Source organism: Brassica napus, chromosome C3, assembly GCF_020379485.1.
Source record: "Brassica napus cultivar Da-Ae chromosome C3, Da-Ae, whole genome shotgun sequence".
NCBI lineage: Eukaryota > Viridiplantae > Streptophyta > Magnoliopsida > Brassicales > Brassicaceae > Brassica > Brassica napus.
This window is the reverse complement of record NC_063446.1, coordinates 36,503,698-36,522,022: the sequence shown is the minus strand read 5'-3', so window position 1 is coordinate 36,522,022 and position 18,325 is coordinate 36,503,698. Positions and strand designations below refer to the sequence as shown.

General features: G+C 31.6%; 1 protein-coding gene and 1 long non-coding RNA gene across 2 annotated transcripts; both read left to right on the top strand.

Moving 5' to 3' along the window:
* Nucleotides 1–2,616: 2,616 nt before the first annotated feature.
* LOC125583738 lies at nucleotides 2,617–3,237 on the top strand. The gene is made up of 2 exons (XR_007320822.1): nucleotides 2,617–2,847; nucleotides 2,973–3,237. It is a non-coding gene; the product is annotated as an uncharacterized LOC125583738 (long non-coding RNA).
* A 2,168-nt stretch (nucleotides 3,238–5,405) lies between these two features.
* Nucleotides 5,406–6,062, top strand: LOC106384456 (glutathione S-transferase T3-like). Its single transcript, XM_013824417.2, has one exon. It carries the CDS (start codon nucleotides 5,406–5,408, stop codon nucleotides 6,060–6,062), a length of 657 nt encoding a protein of 218 aa, XP_013679871.2.
* The last annotated feature ends 12,263 nt before the right edge of the window (nucleotides 6,063–18,325 follow it).

Here is an 18,325-nt window from a genome sequence, read left to right as displayed (position 1 = left end):
AGATACTAGGGACGGGTTTTTTTATTTAAATATTAATTATAATCATATATATATATGTTATTTTGATATATAAATATTATATAAATATAAGTAGCTAGATAATTAAAAATTATTTTTAATTATTTATTGTTTTCTGTCTTATGAATTTCAACTAACCCAATTTCTTACAATAAAATTTTCCGTTGGTTTATTTATTGAATGAAACTTGTGTAGCTTAAATCATGCATGCATTAAAGCTGAATCGAATCTAAACTAAACCGAAGTAAATCTGGTTATGTTCTGTCATTTTTCTTTGAAACAAAAGGCTCAAAAGAAAAGACCCAATTGGAATAGAACGTATTGCTTCATGTCTATTTCCCTTTTAAGTTTAAAATATGTATCTCATATATCACCAACACGCATGTTTCTGCGCGTGTATGACACTTCCATTCATGTTAATTCCCAATAACTAATTAAAAATGAAATAAAAACCTTTGATTGCTTCCCTTATCTTCTTATGATTCATTCGGAGCAATCTTTGCTTTGATAATATCTACATTTCTTTGGACAAAAAAAAACTATATTTCTCTCTTGATCGAGTCATAGTGGAATTGAGAAACCGATCTGATTTACTCGCCACCGCTTAAACTGTGGAATATTTTTATTAATTGGCTCGATTTTCTTTTTTAACCTCTTCAGTGTTGTTGCTCATCATCCTCTTCCCTCTGCCTCTTCATACTCTGCAAAACCTATCGCCAATAATTTTAAACTCTTGAATGTTATTGAGTTACCGGAGGTGGCAGCGAAATGAACCGTCATCGTTGATATCGCCTCCAACCAAGGCGAAGTCAGTAGCATCCAGAAACTCACGGTACGCTCCTTCTTTTCTTTTCCGTTTCAAAAGTTTCAGTATTTTCATATGTTTTCATTATAGTGGCTATGTCTCTGTATTTGGGCTATATCACAGTGTGAACAAAAAGCCCACTAAACCGTAAACAATTATGAAACGCAGCATCTCACATCAAAAGTTAATGAAACGATGAGTTTTAGGCAAAGAAGACAGGTGTCGCACTCACAATCAATGACTTTATGACGTGGCACAATAAGAGGGAGACAAACATTTTTTTTTATATATAGATAATATCCTCAGGGTCAAGCTTGAAGATTGATGGACCCCAAGCCTAAAATACTTGAGGCCAATAATTAATATGTTAAAAACACTAAAAGTATGGGTAGGATGAAAGTTCGAACCTATGACATTATGAAGGAGAAATCAGGTTAAAACAACTAGACTACAGTAAAATATTACTGTCTTCTTGGCCCGAAACTATTTAATATAATAGTAGACCCATCATCCAGGACTTCTCTGAATGTAATATAAGATGTATTACTGTAACAAGTTTATCTAGCTATAAAAATAGTCCAACCATATTTTGTTAAGCTTTTCAACACCCAAACATTTTTGCTACTCAATATAATAGTCAAACTAATTATTTTTTTTCTCATTTTAATACACTTACTTTTAAAACTATGCCTATATCCAAACTATACTAATTTTAATAAAAAAAATATTAATAAGTTTCAGACAAAGCTTAAAATATTTAAAATTCAAAATTTAAATCTTAAAATTTTAAAATTTATTTTAAATTTTAAGAATAAAATTATCTAAATTTTGGATATTTTTTTAAATTTAGAAAAAACATTTTGAATAAAATAAATAAATGATTTTAAACTTTAAAAAGCAAACTAAATTTGAAATTAAAACTAAAACTAATATTAAGAAAATGCAAGATTATCTAAATATAGTTACTTTTATTCTTAAAATTTAAAATAAAATTTGATCATTTTAAGATTTTTTGAAATTTTAGAGATTTCTAAGTTTTATTTGAAACTTATTATTAACATGAGCATACTTTATGTATTAAAATGAGCACAATTTAAAAGTAAATGTATTAAAATGAGCAGAATAATTAGTTTGGGTATTAAACTGGATAAAAAAAATTTGGGTATTAAAAAGTTTAACAAAACTTAGTTGCGTTATTTTTATGGAATTTTCCCTTTTAAGAATGAATCTTTGTTTCTCAATATAATTTTATTTTTGTAATATTCATACTTTATAGATCGAATGGTCATAGTCAATGGTCAATCAGACATATCTTGTTTAGTAATGTTCCTAATTTTTTCTTTGACCTTTAATTTGTCGAATCTTATACACCACTTATTTAGAAAAGGAAGAAAGAAATAAGTAGTGAACAAAAAAAAAAAAAAAAAAGGAAGAAAGAAATAAGTAAAACATTAGCGATATTATGCTTTTTGTCATCAAGGATATTGTGTTTAAAAGTGGTATTTAAAGTTTCTGCACATAGATTAATAAAAAAAAAATTTATATAATTTATTTTGGTTACATAAGAATATCATTAAATAAAATTAGTTCAACCAATAAAAAATACTATTTGTAATTGGTCACGAAATTCGAATGATATTAAATTTTATTTAGAATAGTGAATACATCAATTATTTTGCTACAAAAATATTTTCTGTAAACACCACTTAAATTGATATGGAAGGAATATATAGCAAGATTTTCTAAATAATCTATAAGAAGAAAATATATATGCACATATTTTAGGTAAAGAAAAAAAAAGACTAGTCAAAATGATAATTAATGGATAAATATATTGCCTTTTTAAAATTATTTGGTGACATAATTTACTTTATATTTATCTTTTTGTATAAATAATACCAAGAATATAAAATCACACTTTTCAAGAGAAGCACATCACAAGATTGTTTAAGACTCAAAAACCATGAAAATACAGGCATCCTTGATACTCATGTTCATCTTCTCTTTCTTTGCTTTACATCAGTGTATGTATATATTTTATCATTTTTAAAATTTATATTTCTTTGTTTATTCTTTAATTTTTTCTCAAACTATTTCTTATTTTTTCGTCGTTAATGTTTGTTTGACGTATGATGATTTATATGTGAAGGTGCAAAGATGAGTGTTAAAGGAATAGAGGATTCAAACATAGTCATAACATCAAATTGTGTTCAGGCTGGGTGTTTTCATATATTTAAAAAAGATTGTTGGTGCTGTCCAGGACCAGATCGCAAATGTTGGAAAGACAAAGCTTCGTGTGATGCTATATGTCCTCGTCCTCCAAAATAATGTAATAAATCTTAATGTATTAGAAATTGTTTTTCAGTGACGCATATTAAAGTATTCAATAATAAAAAATAAATTAGTTTTACCTATATTATTCTTCTTATTTATAACTTTAAATTTTATTTAAATACTTAGGAAAAAAAAAGAATCATTTTGTCATTGGATTTCATCACATTTGTTACATACATTTATTCAATCCGATTATGTTCCAGTTATGAAGCAGATCACATTTTAATATAGCAAATCTATTAAATTATGAAACATGCAATGTTAATGTTATTCATATAAAATGAATCATTTTAAACCGCCATAATTTTTTGTACATTTTAAATTTAAATTTTTCATTCTCAAATTAGATAAAAACTTATAGTTCACCATTGGTTTATATTATTTTTGAAAATGTTAACTCCATTGAACAAGAGTGGAGTTATTTTTAAAAATAATTATTTTTTTGGTTTAAACAGTTATAATAAATTTGTATAGTGACAAGACTCCCCATAGTTGAATTGAAACTAACATTGGAAAACGACACTAAACGGCAAAAATCATATTAGCAATGTTATTCAAAATATGCTTAAAAATGTCAAATTGTTTTTATACAGTAAAATTGAAAATTTGATATTTAAATCAATATTATAATTAAATAGTTTTTAGGATCAATTGATATTTATTTTGCATGTATGATTTTTGTAATAGTCGAATGCATGATGCATCTTAATTTAAAGGAACAGTGGTTTAGTTTAGGTAGGATTTTTGTTCTCCACAAAAAGTGCATTGGGCCTCTAGATTATTACTTGACAACTTAGCATACACAAGAAGACTGGCCTTAGAAGCCCTGAGTACAAAAATAAAGAATTTTTCTTTTCGAATGCTATAAGATGCTTAAATCAGTAAAGTGTCTGGGGCTAATGAGTAATCGCGTCCATAGATCAGGATTCCTATCGGATGTGAGTGTTTAGTATAACAATAACTAATCAACTCTATAGAAGTGGGGTTATAACTCTTTAGAGCAACATTATCGGGCGGCCCTAGGCCCGTCCTTAGTGTTTTTGGGCTCGAAAATAAATGAAAAAGAAAAGATATCGTTGGGTTCGGGCCTTAGTTAAGGGATTTTTGGACGCGTCCCGTGAGCAACGTGGCAGCATAGGAGTGGGAGATGTATTCGAAGTCGAATGAAGCCCTAGTCGGTGTGTTTCTTCTCTCTTCTCCAAAATCAATCGACATCTGAAATCTCCAATGGCGACGCCGCGATCTCCGAAGGCGAAGTAAAATCAAAAGGAATAATCGATCTCTTCAAATCGTTGGCTAACTCAGTTCACTCCACCTGCGTCGGTTCGCTTCCAAATCGTTTCAGAATCGTTGGCTAACTCAGTCCTTTCGACATCGTTTCAGAATCGACCCAATCTTGGCAAGGTATGTCTTTAACCTCCCTTGTAAGATTGATAAACCGAGTAGGGCTATGTAGATTTAATGGTTGTTTGATTTGATTATATGTTTGATTTGATTCTCTCGTCTCTTGTGATATAGATTCTATGGTCGGCTCTTGTGATTGAAGTGGTGGGTTGATATAGATATATAAAAAAACGTATAGATTCTATGGTTCTTTGATGCTTGCAAAATCGTAAAGATTGTATGGTTGTTTGAGAATGAAAATTCGTATAGGTTGAATGAAAATTCGTATAGCTTGTATGGTCGGCTCGGGTCTTGTGTAGATTTTTGATTTTATGGTTGTTTCATGCTTGCAAAATCGTAAAGATTCTATGGTTGTTTGAGAATGAAAATTCGTATAGCTTGAATGAAAATTCGTATAGCTTCTCTAGCTTGCAAAATCGTATAGATTCTTTGTTTCGAAAGATTCTTTGGTTTGATATCTGTTAAAATTTGAAGTATTTTTAACAAATTAGAATTATGGTTTAGTTCTTCAATAGATTGCAATGAGGGAAATCGTTTATTTTGATACCGCTTTAACTCTTTACTCAACTAGACAAACCACTTCCAGTGAAAGTACATATGTTGTTAATGTTAGCTTTATTATTAAGGCACTGTCGTCGTTACTTGATACCGTAGATAGGTTAGTAATAACTTCGGATTAGACATATCTTGTTTATGGTTAGTTTTTATGTGGAAAACTTAATACTCTTCACCTGCTCATATTAAACTCCCATCTCATTCCCCTTAAATATACACAGCTGCTTTCTCTCTTCTATCATCTCATAATCTACAACTCTCTCTCAAATCTTTCTCTTTTATAACTCGTATGGATTCAAGAAATTATCAAACTCAGTCCTCTAGTTACGTAGGACTGCTTTACAGTCAACATGGAAGTGGTCTCCATGAAAACTTTCCTTATGAAAGTTTTCATTCAAGTGTTAACTTTGGAGAATCGGAGATCCCTCCCTTCAGTTCACAACAAGCTGAACACACGCCAGTAGACACACCAGTGGAGCGTCATGTTAGACGCAAATGGAGCCCAGCTGATGACGTGGTTCTAATCTCTGCGTGGCTTAACACTTCGAAGGATGCCGTTGTTGGAAATGACCAGAAGTTGGGGACCTTCTGGAAACGGGTTGGAGAGTATTATGCAGCAAGTCCACATGGTCTACAGGATGGTGAAAAGAGAGGGGATCTTACTTGTAAGAAGAGGTGGCACAGAATACACGATCAGGTTACCAAGTTCTGTGGGGCATACTCAGCAGCAGAGAGACAAATTGGCAGAGGTGAGAGTGACACTGATGTTCTCAAGAAGGCTCACGACATCTTCTACTCTGATCAGCAAACCAAGTTTACCCTTGAGCGTGCTTGGTGTGTGTTGCGCTTTGAACAAAAATGGCTTAGCCTTAACACTCCAAAAGCCACTGCCAGTTCAAAGAGAAAGGATGGTGAGACAGATTCAAGCACCACTGTCCTTGATTAGGAGATCCGGCCTGAAGGTTGCAAGGCTGCCAAACTAAAAAGGTCCACTGTTCAAGGAAAGTCTGTTGCTGAGTATACGACCATATGGGAAATGAAGAAAGAGGATTTGGCTATGAAGGAGAGACTGTCAAAGCTAGCCATACTAGACACTCTCCTCGCCAAGAAAGAACCATTAACTGAGCCGGAGGAAGTTGTGAAGAATAAGCTCCTAGCCAAGTATTTCTGAAAGATTAGGATATAAGCTTTAAAAATCTCTGTTTTAAAATCTCTGTTTTAGTATGTCTTCAATGATAACTATGTCTTTTAAATTCTCTGTTTTATAATCTCTGTTTTAGTATGTCTTGATTGCTTAAATGGCTAATAATAACTAAGTCTTTTTATGTTCTTGTCTTCCGGGTCTTGTTTATGTGTCCTCTGCAACCACAAAAAGTTGACAACTGCTTATATATCTATGTGTATCTAATAATTACTATGTGTTTATGCAGGTGGACTTAAAGATGGGAGTTGACTACAGTTACAGCCAGCCTTCGCAGTCAGACGATATATTTGGAAACTCAGACGACGGTGGCTACAGCGAGACGGAAGATCTCATTCGACGTGACCAAGCTGAGATAAGCTTACATGCTCGTTCACAGGTTCAGTATCCGCCGCAACCAGAGGTTGAGTTTGGCTTCCCACAGACTTGCTACTGTGGTGCTACGCCTCTCCTTGCAACATCTACCACTCGGAATGATCCAGGTTAAGTAAAATGCTACTGTCAATGCGTGTGTGCTCATATAGTCTTGCGTGTGTGCTCATATACTCTTGCGTGTGTGCTCACCACAGGTAGAAGATACTACACATGTGAGAACGTGAACGATGGAGACTGCCATGTTTGGAAATGGTGGGATATCGCCGTGATGGAAGAGATGAGAGCCAGAGATAGACACGTGCTTCAGCTGGCAGAAAAGGTAGAAAATCTTACACTTTACAGTGACTATGAGACTGACCAGCGGCTGGCTAGAGTAGAGAAAATTGTGGGTGATATAGGCAAGGAACAATCGAAGTTTAGGCAGGGATTTGAGTACTTTGTAGAGGTAATGATTGTCGTGACAATTTTAATAGGAATTGTGCTTATGGTAAAGTAAATGAAGATGGTGTTGTGTTTTGTGTATCGGATTCTGTTGACAATATGTAATGTAATGGACTGTAAACATATATTTGTTTTGTACTATATGACAAATAAGCTTGAATTATGTCTCGGGATCCACATATAAGTTGTCTCGTGATCCACTATATTCCAAATAAGCTTGAATTCAAATAAACAATTATATCAGAACATGTACCTTGGGCAACTTTTATTCAATCTATACGACTGCCACAGGGTGCGAAAAATTCTTTATTTGCTAAAACCCAAGAATCCGTTCGAAAGGATGCCGAGCGTGCCTCTGGGGTCCTGCAAGCTAGGTTCGCCGTTGTTAGAAATCCTTCTAATTTATGGGATAAAAACAAAATATCGAATATTATGAGAGCATGTCTCATACTCCATAATATGATTGTCCAAGATGAACGGAATTCAAACACTCTTGAAAAATTTCAAGATGAGGATTTTACATATACCGTCAAAAAGGCTACAAAACCCGGCAATATAATTGCTCGTCGTAAAGAAGTTCGGGATCCACATATCCATCAACAATTAAAAGAAGATTTGATTGAAAATATATGGGATAAATTTGGACATCTTCCAAATAACATATAATGTTATTTGCTTTCTATGAATTAAATAAAATGTTTGTCTGATTTTATTTATGATTTTTGTAAAACAAATTTCACAACTTTGTAATTTTCCTTATGTTTTTAATTTTAATGTTATATGTATTTTTATTTTAAACTTCTCTTTTTAATGTCATTAATTATTAAAATAATTTGTCATTAATTATTAAAAAAAATTAATTTATTTACTAAGGGACTTTCAAAAGTCCCACCAATAATCTAATTTTTGAGGGAAAATCCTTAACTTTGTCCTTAACTCCAAATTAATCATAAAGTATTCTAAGGACATAAAATCAAATCCCACCTATAATGTTGCTCTTAGGCCAAGTCAAATTGAACACTATGTATAACTGTACAATAGTGCAACATTTGTAGTTTTCTCTCTCCAACCACACGGTAAAAAAAACTGTATTTTTTTTCTTTCAAAACTGTTTATTTATATATCCCTTATATACTAAAGCACAAGTCACATAACAAATCAAATGATGTCACATCATTTGTGTTTACATTTTTTTTAAATCAATTAAAACAGAATAATAATAAAGGGAAAAAATTATTAACTGTTTCAGAATCCCACTACGGCACCCATGATCATCATTTGTCCACCTTTTTATTTTTTTTATACTCCCACATCTCTAAAATTTGATAGAAAAGCGACATCAAAACTCCCAATGAAAGTAGAATATGAAAGGTTAATACTCCTTCAATTTCAATACCCTAATTCAAAATGTCATGAGCCAGTGTTCTATTTACCGAGTAAACAGATCTCAGCAATCCAAGTTCCCCAGTTATACTATCTTAATCCTCTGTAAGATTATGCTGTCTGTTTTGGGATAAGATGGTTCAAGAAAGAGTGGGTATGATCTGGCTTAAAAGAGAAAGAAAGGAGGAGGAAAAAAAGGAGATGTGGACATGGTACAATAGCTAATAAGATAAACGAATTTTGATAATAAGGTAAAAGGGTTTTCTTGATTTTAATGTTTTAGATATTCAGTGAGAAAATTTGGTTTGTGTAGGATCGTCAAGCGTTGAAAAGATGCAAAATCGATGATGACATGGAAACTTTGATCAAATTCTGAGGAAAACTAACAGAGGTATATATCATTTCAAGTTTCTTGAGAAATTGGTTCACAGTCTTCATAATTTATTTATTTTAGATGTTTTTTTTTGAATATATATTTTTTTATTGAAAGCGAAAAATAATTTAGTTCAACTCTACTGCATTTTCTTGACTCTTGACTGCAAGGAATATATAGTCGGCACTCAAACAATCAAATTATTCAGTGCTTTAATGCTTTTATTCTCTAAGGTAACATTTTAAAAAGAATTCTTTCCTGAGAATATATATCTAATAATGGTCAGAAAATCTGAAATCGGAAAAACGATTATACTTCATTTTTCTCTCTTCTGTCATGTTCATCAAATTAATGTGCAACTATCATACATATACTTTCAATATACCGTTTCAATACCAATATTAAATCTACGTTTGATGTTTTGGTTATGTAATGTGTAAATTTATCATTTATGTCATTTATATCTTAAAGGTATGATAGCATACACTAAGTAGTAAATATCACCTATTCTCAAACTAAAGAGTCAGCTAACTTTGATTACTTAATGATTTTCCATGATTATTTACTGATATTACCTCTTGATTTGCTACTGGTATTTTTCTGTTACATGTTTTTACGGTCATAACTTAATATAAGAAGAACAAGACATAAAGAAGTAAAAAGCAAGACATAAACAAGTCATAGTGTGTCCGAAGTCAAAAATAAAATGTACTCATCTCCTCCTGGTAAATCAAAGTTATTTTATATGCAATTAGAGTTTTTTTTTTGTCAAAGCAATTAGAGTTACTTATAACTGAAATTTGGTTTTCTTTGCAAGCAAATTTTTTTTCCATGCGAAGCATGGGATCAAAACTAGTTACATATATATTTTATGTATCTTATTATTATTTTTTTCACTGGATATGATATCTCAATAAAGTAAATATGCCATATTTGTTTTGTTATCTTTTAAGTTTATTTAATATAAAATATTAATTTATATGAAAACAAAAAAACAAGTTGAAAATACATAAGAAAATTAATTTACACACTGAAAAATTAAATTACAAAATTAAAACTAAAAAACAACATAAAAGATAACATTGCATACAATCAGATAACGTAATATCTAGCTTTTGTCAAGTGTTTTTAATTCTTAAATTTTGTATAATGTAATCTAGCTTTTGTTATGTGTTTTTAATTGTTAAATGTAAGAGTTTGTTTTGATAATAATATTTTAATATAAGTTTTGTCATATAATATATTTATATTTAAATTAGAAATATTTTTTAAACAGGTGAAATAGAAATATCATTTAAATTAATATTTGTTAATATCTTTTAGTTATAACATTATAAATATTTTACCAAACAATTAAAAACTAAGAGAATCTTCTTTAATAATATAATAGTGAAGAATATTTTTTTAGTGTAATATTTGGTGTTACGGTTGAAAAATCAAAAATATTTAGCGCTAAAACGATACTAAAATAGTGTAATCTAGATAGTAAAATAGTATCATAGGAATAGGTTGGAAATGCCGTCAGGAATGTATTAAGCACTGATAATTTTGTGGTTCTGGATAGTTCAAATGATTACATCATCATTGTTTACTCGTAAAATGGCTATACATGAGCCTTATCCCCTCCTCCCTTGCTTTTTCGTCTTGTCCCATTACTAAAAGTTAAAATGACGATCAGTTGCTGCAAAAAGTACTAAAATCCTGCAGTTAAACAAATCCAAGTTTGATTTTTGTTCGCAAATCTCATGGTCAGTCCCGTACGAGCCCTTTTAGGGGCCTAATGCAATTTTCAAATATACTATATATTAATAGTTATTATAACATATTTAAAATGATATAAAACAATGAAAATGGTAATAACAGAAAAATCTAATAACAAAAATATTGTTTATAGGATTATAATTTTTAAGTTTTTAGTCATCAGTATCATAAATAGATTATATCCTGATTTTACTAAGCAAACATGAGACTCTGCATTCATAAAGACAAAGTAGGAGATTGGCTGCAAGCACCGCGTGTAAGATTATATGCCCTTGTATTTTAAATCTGAGAGACATGGATGATCTCAGCTGCGGAGAACGTTTCCCTAAGTCGTTGAATTGCTTCCAAATATGTTGCAAACCATTTTTTTTTGTTCGGAAACCATATTCACCAGTTGAGAACAAATTGTTGCAAACGTCACTTGAAACTTTCGAAGATTCTTCATGCAATCTATCGTCCAGATGAAAGCTATCAATTCCACATGTAAAAGGAGAAATGATACATCTTGTGTTTCTTGCCCCATCTGACCATCAGATGTTTTGAGTTTCTCTGTGAATCATATTATGAATGAAGTCATTTTCAACATTTAACCAATTCAAAAAATTAATATCTATATATATAATAGAACTAAAAAATTGTTTTCATATATATTACATATTAAAATATATAGCATATTAACCATGAACATTTGTACCACAAAAATATGACAAAACTAATTATATAATACAAGTGAAATAATTTTTGTGGAAACACATTTAAGAAAATAAAAATAATTAGAATCTCTAAACTTGAATAAATGAAACAAAGAAAATTCATATTTTCTTGTCGATCTGTGGTTTTGAGATTAAAAAAGAATGATATATTATGCAGAAGCATTTTACAAAAAAAAAAAAGATATATTATGAGAAGTGACCTTGAGAACAACACTCTGACCAAGTGAGCTAATGAGCCATTTATTTTAATCTCAACGTAATATTCAATAACCAAATCTTGAGCTAATGTGTGACCTTGAGAATGATATATTATGCAGAAGTGTGAGGCTGCCTTTTTCCTCTGAAGATATATATTGATTCATACTGAAAGTCTGAAAGAACCAAACTGAAATACAAAGGGTAGCGAAAAATGAAAAATATCCCGAGAAACATAAATCTATAAATTGGACAACTAGAACCCAAATATGAACACTTTGAACTAATTAAAAAAACTTAATACAAGACTTGAGAGAGAGACAGTAAATTTCCAAAATAGTACAGGAGAAAAGAGAATCAGAATAACCAATGTTTGCTGCTTTCCAGGCGAAAGAATAGTAATCTCCTCTATATTAATTGAGAAACATTTAAAAAGTTAAAACCGAAAGTTTATATTAATTAAAAAATGTCATGCTGAGTTGTCACGTAATTAGAATGTTAAATGTGATTAGGTGGCTTGAAAATCAATTAAGAATTTTGTTAGTCCAAAATTAAATTGCTAGGGAATGTTATATTATATAGTATGTACATTATGGACCATTCTTTTATCAAATTTAAATTATTATATATATTTTCCGTAAATAAAACCAACGGAATTACCTTATATGATAAAGATATATAAGGCAATTAATGATTTTAAATAATAAAGATTTGCTAGCAATATGTATATATTCTATCATTTTTGTTTAATTATTTATTATTAAAATAAATTACACAATTACATTAATCATATAATAAAATTTTAGATTTTGTTGTATATGTTGTATTTTGAATTTTTCAAAACGCGTATAAATTACTAAAATTGTTAAAAGTCTCACATAAACTTTTGTGATCAATGTTTAAATATTTTTCTATAATAAGATACAATGATTATAAAATCATATGAATAAATAATTTTCTTTTAATATGTGTTTATGTTTATATATATATATATATATATTTCATATCGTTTAAATTAAACTATGCGTCATATGAAAATACATACTTATATTTTGATATATGCGTTGAACATATATTGAAAAGTTAATATTTTAATTTTGAAATCTTCATTATTTTTTTAAATTATTATAAATTATTGAAACCACTAAACATTCTACATTAAAAAAAATCGTTGGTGTAGTATTTTGTTACACAAATATGCAAATAATCATAAAATCATATGAGTAGAAACCTCATTTAATAAATATCCATATTAAAAGTATACTATATATCTATGTTAATATCATTTAAATTTAATTATATATCATATAAGATAGACAAGATTGATTGTTTTGATTTATTTACCATAAAATAATTGCGAATAAACAAGAGCGGCCGTTTGATTTATATGCACACGCCAATTTATTACATAATAGTAACTGATTTCTTAGTTATTTAATATATAATTATTTTTTATTATTTCATAATATGCAGAAAAACATAAATAAGTTATAAATATAAAATATTTATGCACAAGGCACGGATCTTAACCTAAGTATGTATCTCTTTAATAATTTTAAATCTTAAACATTTTTTAAATCTCAGGCCAAAAAAAAAATATTGAACATAGATAGGATTGACACGTGAACGTAAACTTCTCTTAACCATAATTAACTTTTAAATGGCTAAGTCATGATATAAAACCGAGCTGACATAGTTTCATTATAACCAAATAGTAGGCCTCAGATTCTTCGGCCTAAACGTTAGGTTTTTATGCGATAAGTGATTTTTTGATTTAAAATATTTTTAAAAATGAGATCAACTCATCAGTAAACAAATTATGTAATTAACAAAAATTTTTAAAAAATTATTTAAAAGCCAAAAATATTAATTCTATCAAAAATATAAATTTTATTTTTTCATACGATATTTTTTAATTATTTTTCATATAAATTCACTCTGCTCAAGGTGCAGGTCTTATCATAGTACTAATATATAGCTAAATAGGTAAATCCAAAAATATAAAAACATACTTTCAAACTTGTTTTCGGAAATATACTTTATCAATTACTATGAAATTCTGTTATAATACATATTTATCAAATTCAATAAATCATGTTAAATTTCACCTATTTTATTTGTCATATATTCATTCGTTCTTGAAAGTAAAAGAAAACAAAATAAAATAAATCATCTAATTTTAAAAAGAAAAAAAGGAAACAAATAAATCAATGATATTTAAAAAAAGTGAAAAAAGAAATACGTAATTATTTACGGTTGTATAATCTCCAAAGAAGAGACCATCCCAATTTTAACTTTACTATTTTATTGTTTTACGATGAGTTAATTTTTTTTTTTGAAGACGTGATAGTTTGTTAGTGTATTGCTTATTTGCTTCTTTTTCTAAAATCCAACCGTTTTTTTTTTTTTTTTGGTAAAATGTTAAGCTTACCATTTTCTGAAAAGAGTTACACTGTTGTTGTTGAACAACTTATTACAACGGAAACAGAGGAAGAAAGAAAAGAAACAGCAGAAATTAAGAAACATAAAAAACTTAAACAGTAGAGAGAACTAAGGCGGAAACAGTGAGCGAGAGGTGAGATACAGCAGCAGGAAGGAGATGGAGCCCTCGCGCGGTGGAGGCAGAGACAGAAGGCGGTCCTTGATAGAGCGATCGACCTTGCTGATGATTGCGGCTTCTGATGAAGAGCTTTGCCTGAAAATGCGATGGTTCCTTTCTGTCCAGAGATTGTAGACGATGACCTGCATCGAGAGTTTTACTATAACCGCAGCACCTGAGCAAGAGGAAATATGAGGCTGATCAAGAATAGCCAAAACAGCTGCAGGGGAGGCCGGAGCTGCAGCGAACATCCATCCAGTATAATGAGACCAAACCGCGGTGGAGAAGACACAATTGAAGAACAAATGGTCATGTGTTTCATTTGCTAAGGAGCACAGGGGACAAGCTGCTGGGACAGACATTCCCCAGGAGATGAGCCTATCTCTAGTAGGCAGCCTTTCTACCATCGTCATCCAAGATACAAAAGAGTACCTCGGGACCGCTTCTTTAAACCAGACAAGATCACACCAGGGAACAGCAGGGGATCTCTGTCTCAGAACATTCCAAGTTGCTTTAGAAGAGATACTTTTCGAGAAGGACCAATCTCCACTACGCCATAGGAAGATGTCCTTCCCCCTAGATTCCTCTGGAGGTTGCATGGTTGTGAGAACAATCTGCAGGGTTAGCGCTTCATCAGACCGTGCTGAGGGGAGATTCCAAGCTCCATTTGCCGCGGCCGAGGCAACCGTAGAGTTGACCGGAATTCGTAAATCTCTTGGACCTCTAGGCCCGAAAGCAGACAGGAGGGGGCCAATGTCAGTCCACCAGTCATACCAGAAGCTAGCGGTCTTTCCATCCCCTATATTACATCTCATGTGATCGTACAGTTTCGGCTTCAGCTTCAACATTCGGTTGACCGAAGTAGAAACTGTCCAAAGACTTTGACCATCGAAAACGTTTTGTCTCAGCCATGCCACCGAAAGGGAACCTGATTCAGAAAAGAAGTTCCACACTCTTTTGAGCTCAAACACTTGTTGAACCTCTTCTAGACGTCTTATACCAAGTCCTCCCTCATTTTTAGGCTTGCATATATTCTCCCAGCTAACACGAGCACCCGCAGCTGATGTAGTGTTATTTTTCCACAAGAAGGAGGCGCACATAGAGTCGACTTTTGCATAGAATCTCTTAGGTAGGGAGAACACCGAGCTCCAAAAATTTACCATGCCATAAATTACCGAAGAGACAAGCGTGATTTTTCCAGCGAAAGAGAGTGATTTGACAGTCCAAGAGTTAAGCTTAGAGGAAACTCTTTCAAGGAATGGCTGGAGCGTTGCATAAAATCCAACCGTTGATAACTAGTTCCTCTATGTTATGGTCGCATGACTCAAGTGTACTCAACAAGCGGATTTGGTTTAAAGAACTAATGGTCCGAATGGTAACAACGGATTGAGCGGTGCGGGATAAGCGGTTTGGATACTGCGGTGCGGTTCAACTATGGTTTGTATAAGAAAAACGCATACTGCGGAACAACTGCGGTCCACTTAAAATAAACGGCTTAAGAAAATATGAATGGTAACATATGTAATGAACAGTAACTGCAGGATACATATAATATATATATATATATATATATATATGTTACAAACTAAAAATCTAATAATATTAATAAAATTTTTGAAGCATATATATTTTATTTTTAAAATATTATATATATATATATATATATATATGAAATATAAAAGTTAATATGCAAACTGAAATATTATAGCCAACATCTTATTTTATTTTTAAAAATTATAATTGCACTAGGTATTTATAATTTTAAATTATAGAACATATTATATTTATGATAATGATTTAATGTGTTTTTAATATGTTTAAAAACAATAAAATATATCTTTAAAGAATGAAATTAGTATATTATAAGGACTCTTGTTGTTAAAGTTAGATTACATATTATAATGTGAGATAGGTAAAAAAACTAACCAATTTTTTATTAATTGTTTTGTTTTATTAGTGATCAAATTATATTTAATAAAATTTTGTAAAGAGTAATCGTATGTAAATAACAGAAAAAGTCAATAGTATATAATTAGTATTTTTTTTTTTGAAACACATATAATTAGTATTTATTAGATCTTATTTAGAAATAGGAGGTATAATAAAACAAGGTAAACATGGAACATAGAAAAAGACAAAAAAATAAATATATAAAATTCTACACGAAAACAAAAAAATAATAAAATAACTAAACAGCTAAACAGTAAAACCAACCGCACCTTTTCTTCTTCTCGTTGTTTTCAGCTGCGGTCCACCGGAAAGCTGTGTGCGTTTGTATTTATATATTTTTATTTTTATTCAAAACACAATACTAAAACTTGGTTGAATGGTGACAAATGAGCGGTTTATTCACTGTCCCGCAGGAACGGCACTAAACATTCACACTCTAACAAGTGAAGATATCTTTCATAAAAACAGAACTAACAAGTGAAGACATCACAACAAAAGAAACCTTCAATATGTATCCAAATAATCAGTTCGAAATTAAAGAGACCCGTGAAGCGTGGAAAAATTCTATAATATCCCGGTCTGTGGAATACGGAAAAACTTAAAAGAATTGATTTGACTACATATGTCACCAAAGTGCGTTTACCTTTTCCTTCACACATCTGTTTAGAACTCCATGGTTAAGTGTGCTTGAGTTGGAGTAGTTGAATGATGGGTGATCTATCGGGAAGTGATTTGCGATACCGTGCGAGTGAGGTCAATGCATGGGGGAAAAGTTCTCTGGTGATTAAAAGGTCAGTAAACAATGATTTCGAGCCTTCGAAAAATTAATGCACAATCCATCGGATGGGATAGGGCCCACGGGTTGAGTGAACGGGTATGGATGGCCCATTAGCCATAGACGGTTGGGGTGTTACAAGTGGTATCAGAGCCGGACCTAGGAGAGTGTTGAATCAGTGAGGGCTCATACTGACATGGATAACGATCATGGGCGTAACGAAGGCGTTGCGTTTTTGAGAGGGGGTGAATTGTAACATCCCGGTTTATGGTATATGGAAAGACTTAAGAGAATTGATTTGGTTACCTATGTCACCAAAGTGTAGTTACATTTTTCGTCACACATCTGTTAAGAACTCCAGGGTTAAGGGTGCTTGAACTAGAGTAATGGAATTATGGGTGACCTATCGTAAGTGATTCGCGATACCATATGAGGCCACCACACGAAGAAATGTCATGTGGTGATTATAAAAGCAGTAAACAATGATTTCGAACCTTTGAAATGTGGATGGTTACGGCGTTACAGATTCAACCAAATCTTGAAAAAGTTTGGCCCATAAACCACAAAGGTATCGAAAGCATGAATCTAGAATTTGGGCATAAACTGAGATTTTGGTTAAAGGTAAGGAAAGTTTTGTAAGGGCACCCACAGCGGTAGAAACGCAGTAGCGTTTCTGAAAAAAAAAAGAGTTTAATGTTAAAAAAAGATAAGCGAATAAATAATAGACAAGTGGCAAACGTTTCTCATAGTTTTTGACAAAGTCTCTTCGTAAAGAGATGTTCTCTTGTCTCTTTCATCCGTTCTTTGCTTTTTTATTTCTTTTTGTATTGTTTTAGTTTATAAGAAACCCATTGAGAATTCCTCTGTTCTAAAATGCGGCCGCCGCGACCGGATTTGCGGCGTTTAAACGCTGGGCGGTTCTCAGACGAGTCGATTTGGTCCAAATCGAAGAATTAGGCGTTTTTGTTTCTAAACTTCGGTTTTGGTCATTCTAAAGCTCCAGATCGTTTTATATATGACTAATCTGTATGTTCAAAGAGTAAAATCAGGGTTGAAACGCAAAAAAAAAAGTGAAGATAATGTATTAGAAATCTTGGCGGCCGCACAAAACATTTGCAGAAACCCTAAGAATGAGGAAGACGAATGCTTATTACGAAAACACCCTTCCTATAGTGAAGGGTAATCAAAAATAAATCTGAGGAAATTCGAACTCAAGACCTGTTGGCATTAAATCAAGGGAACTGCCACCAGACCACACCACAGCCTTTGAAATCTATTGCATAACTATAAATATATATATAAATATATTAAATTGTATTAAAAACTAGATCCCGCGTACTCTCTGTTTACTCTCCGATTTTCTAGTAAATCGCTAGGTGTAGACTAACCGCCCGACTAGCGCCTACCGCGATTCCGAACAGGGGAGAATTCCATCAATGCGGA

Excerpts from the sequence above, each read along its gene's own strand:
- LOC106384456 (XM_013824417.2), top strand. The coding sequence starts at position 5,406 with ATGGATTCAAGAAATTATCAAACTCAGTCCTCTAGTTACGTAGGACTG.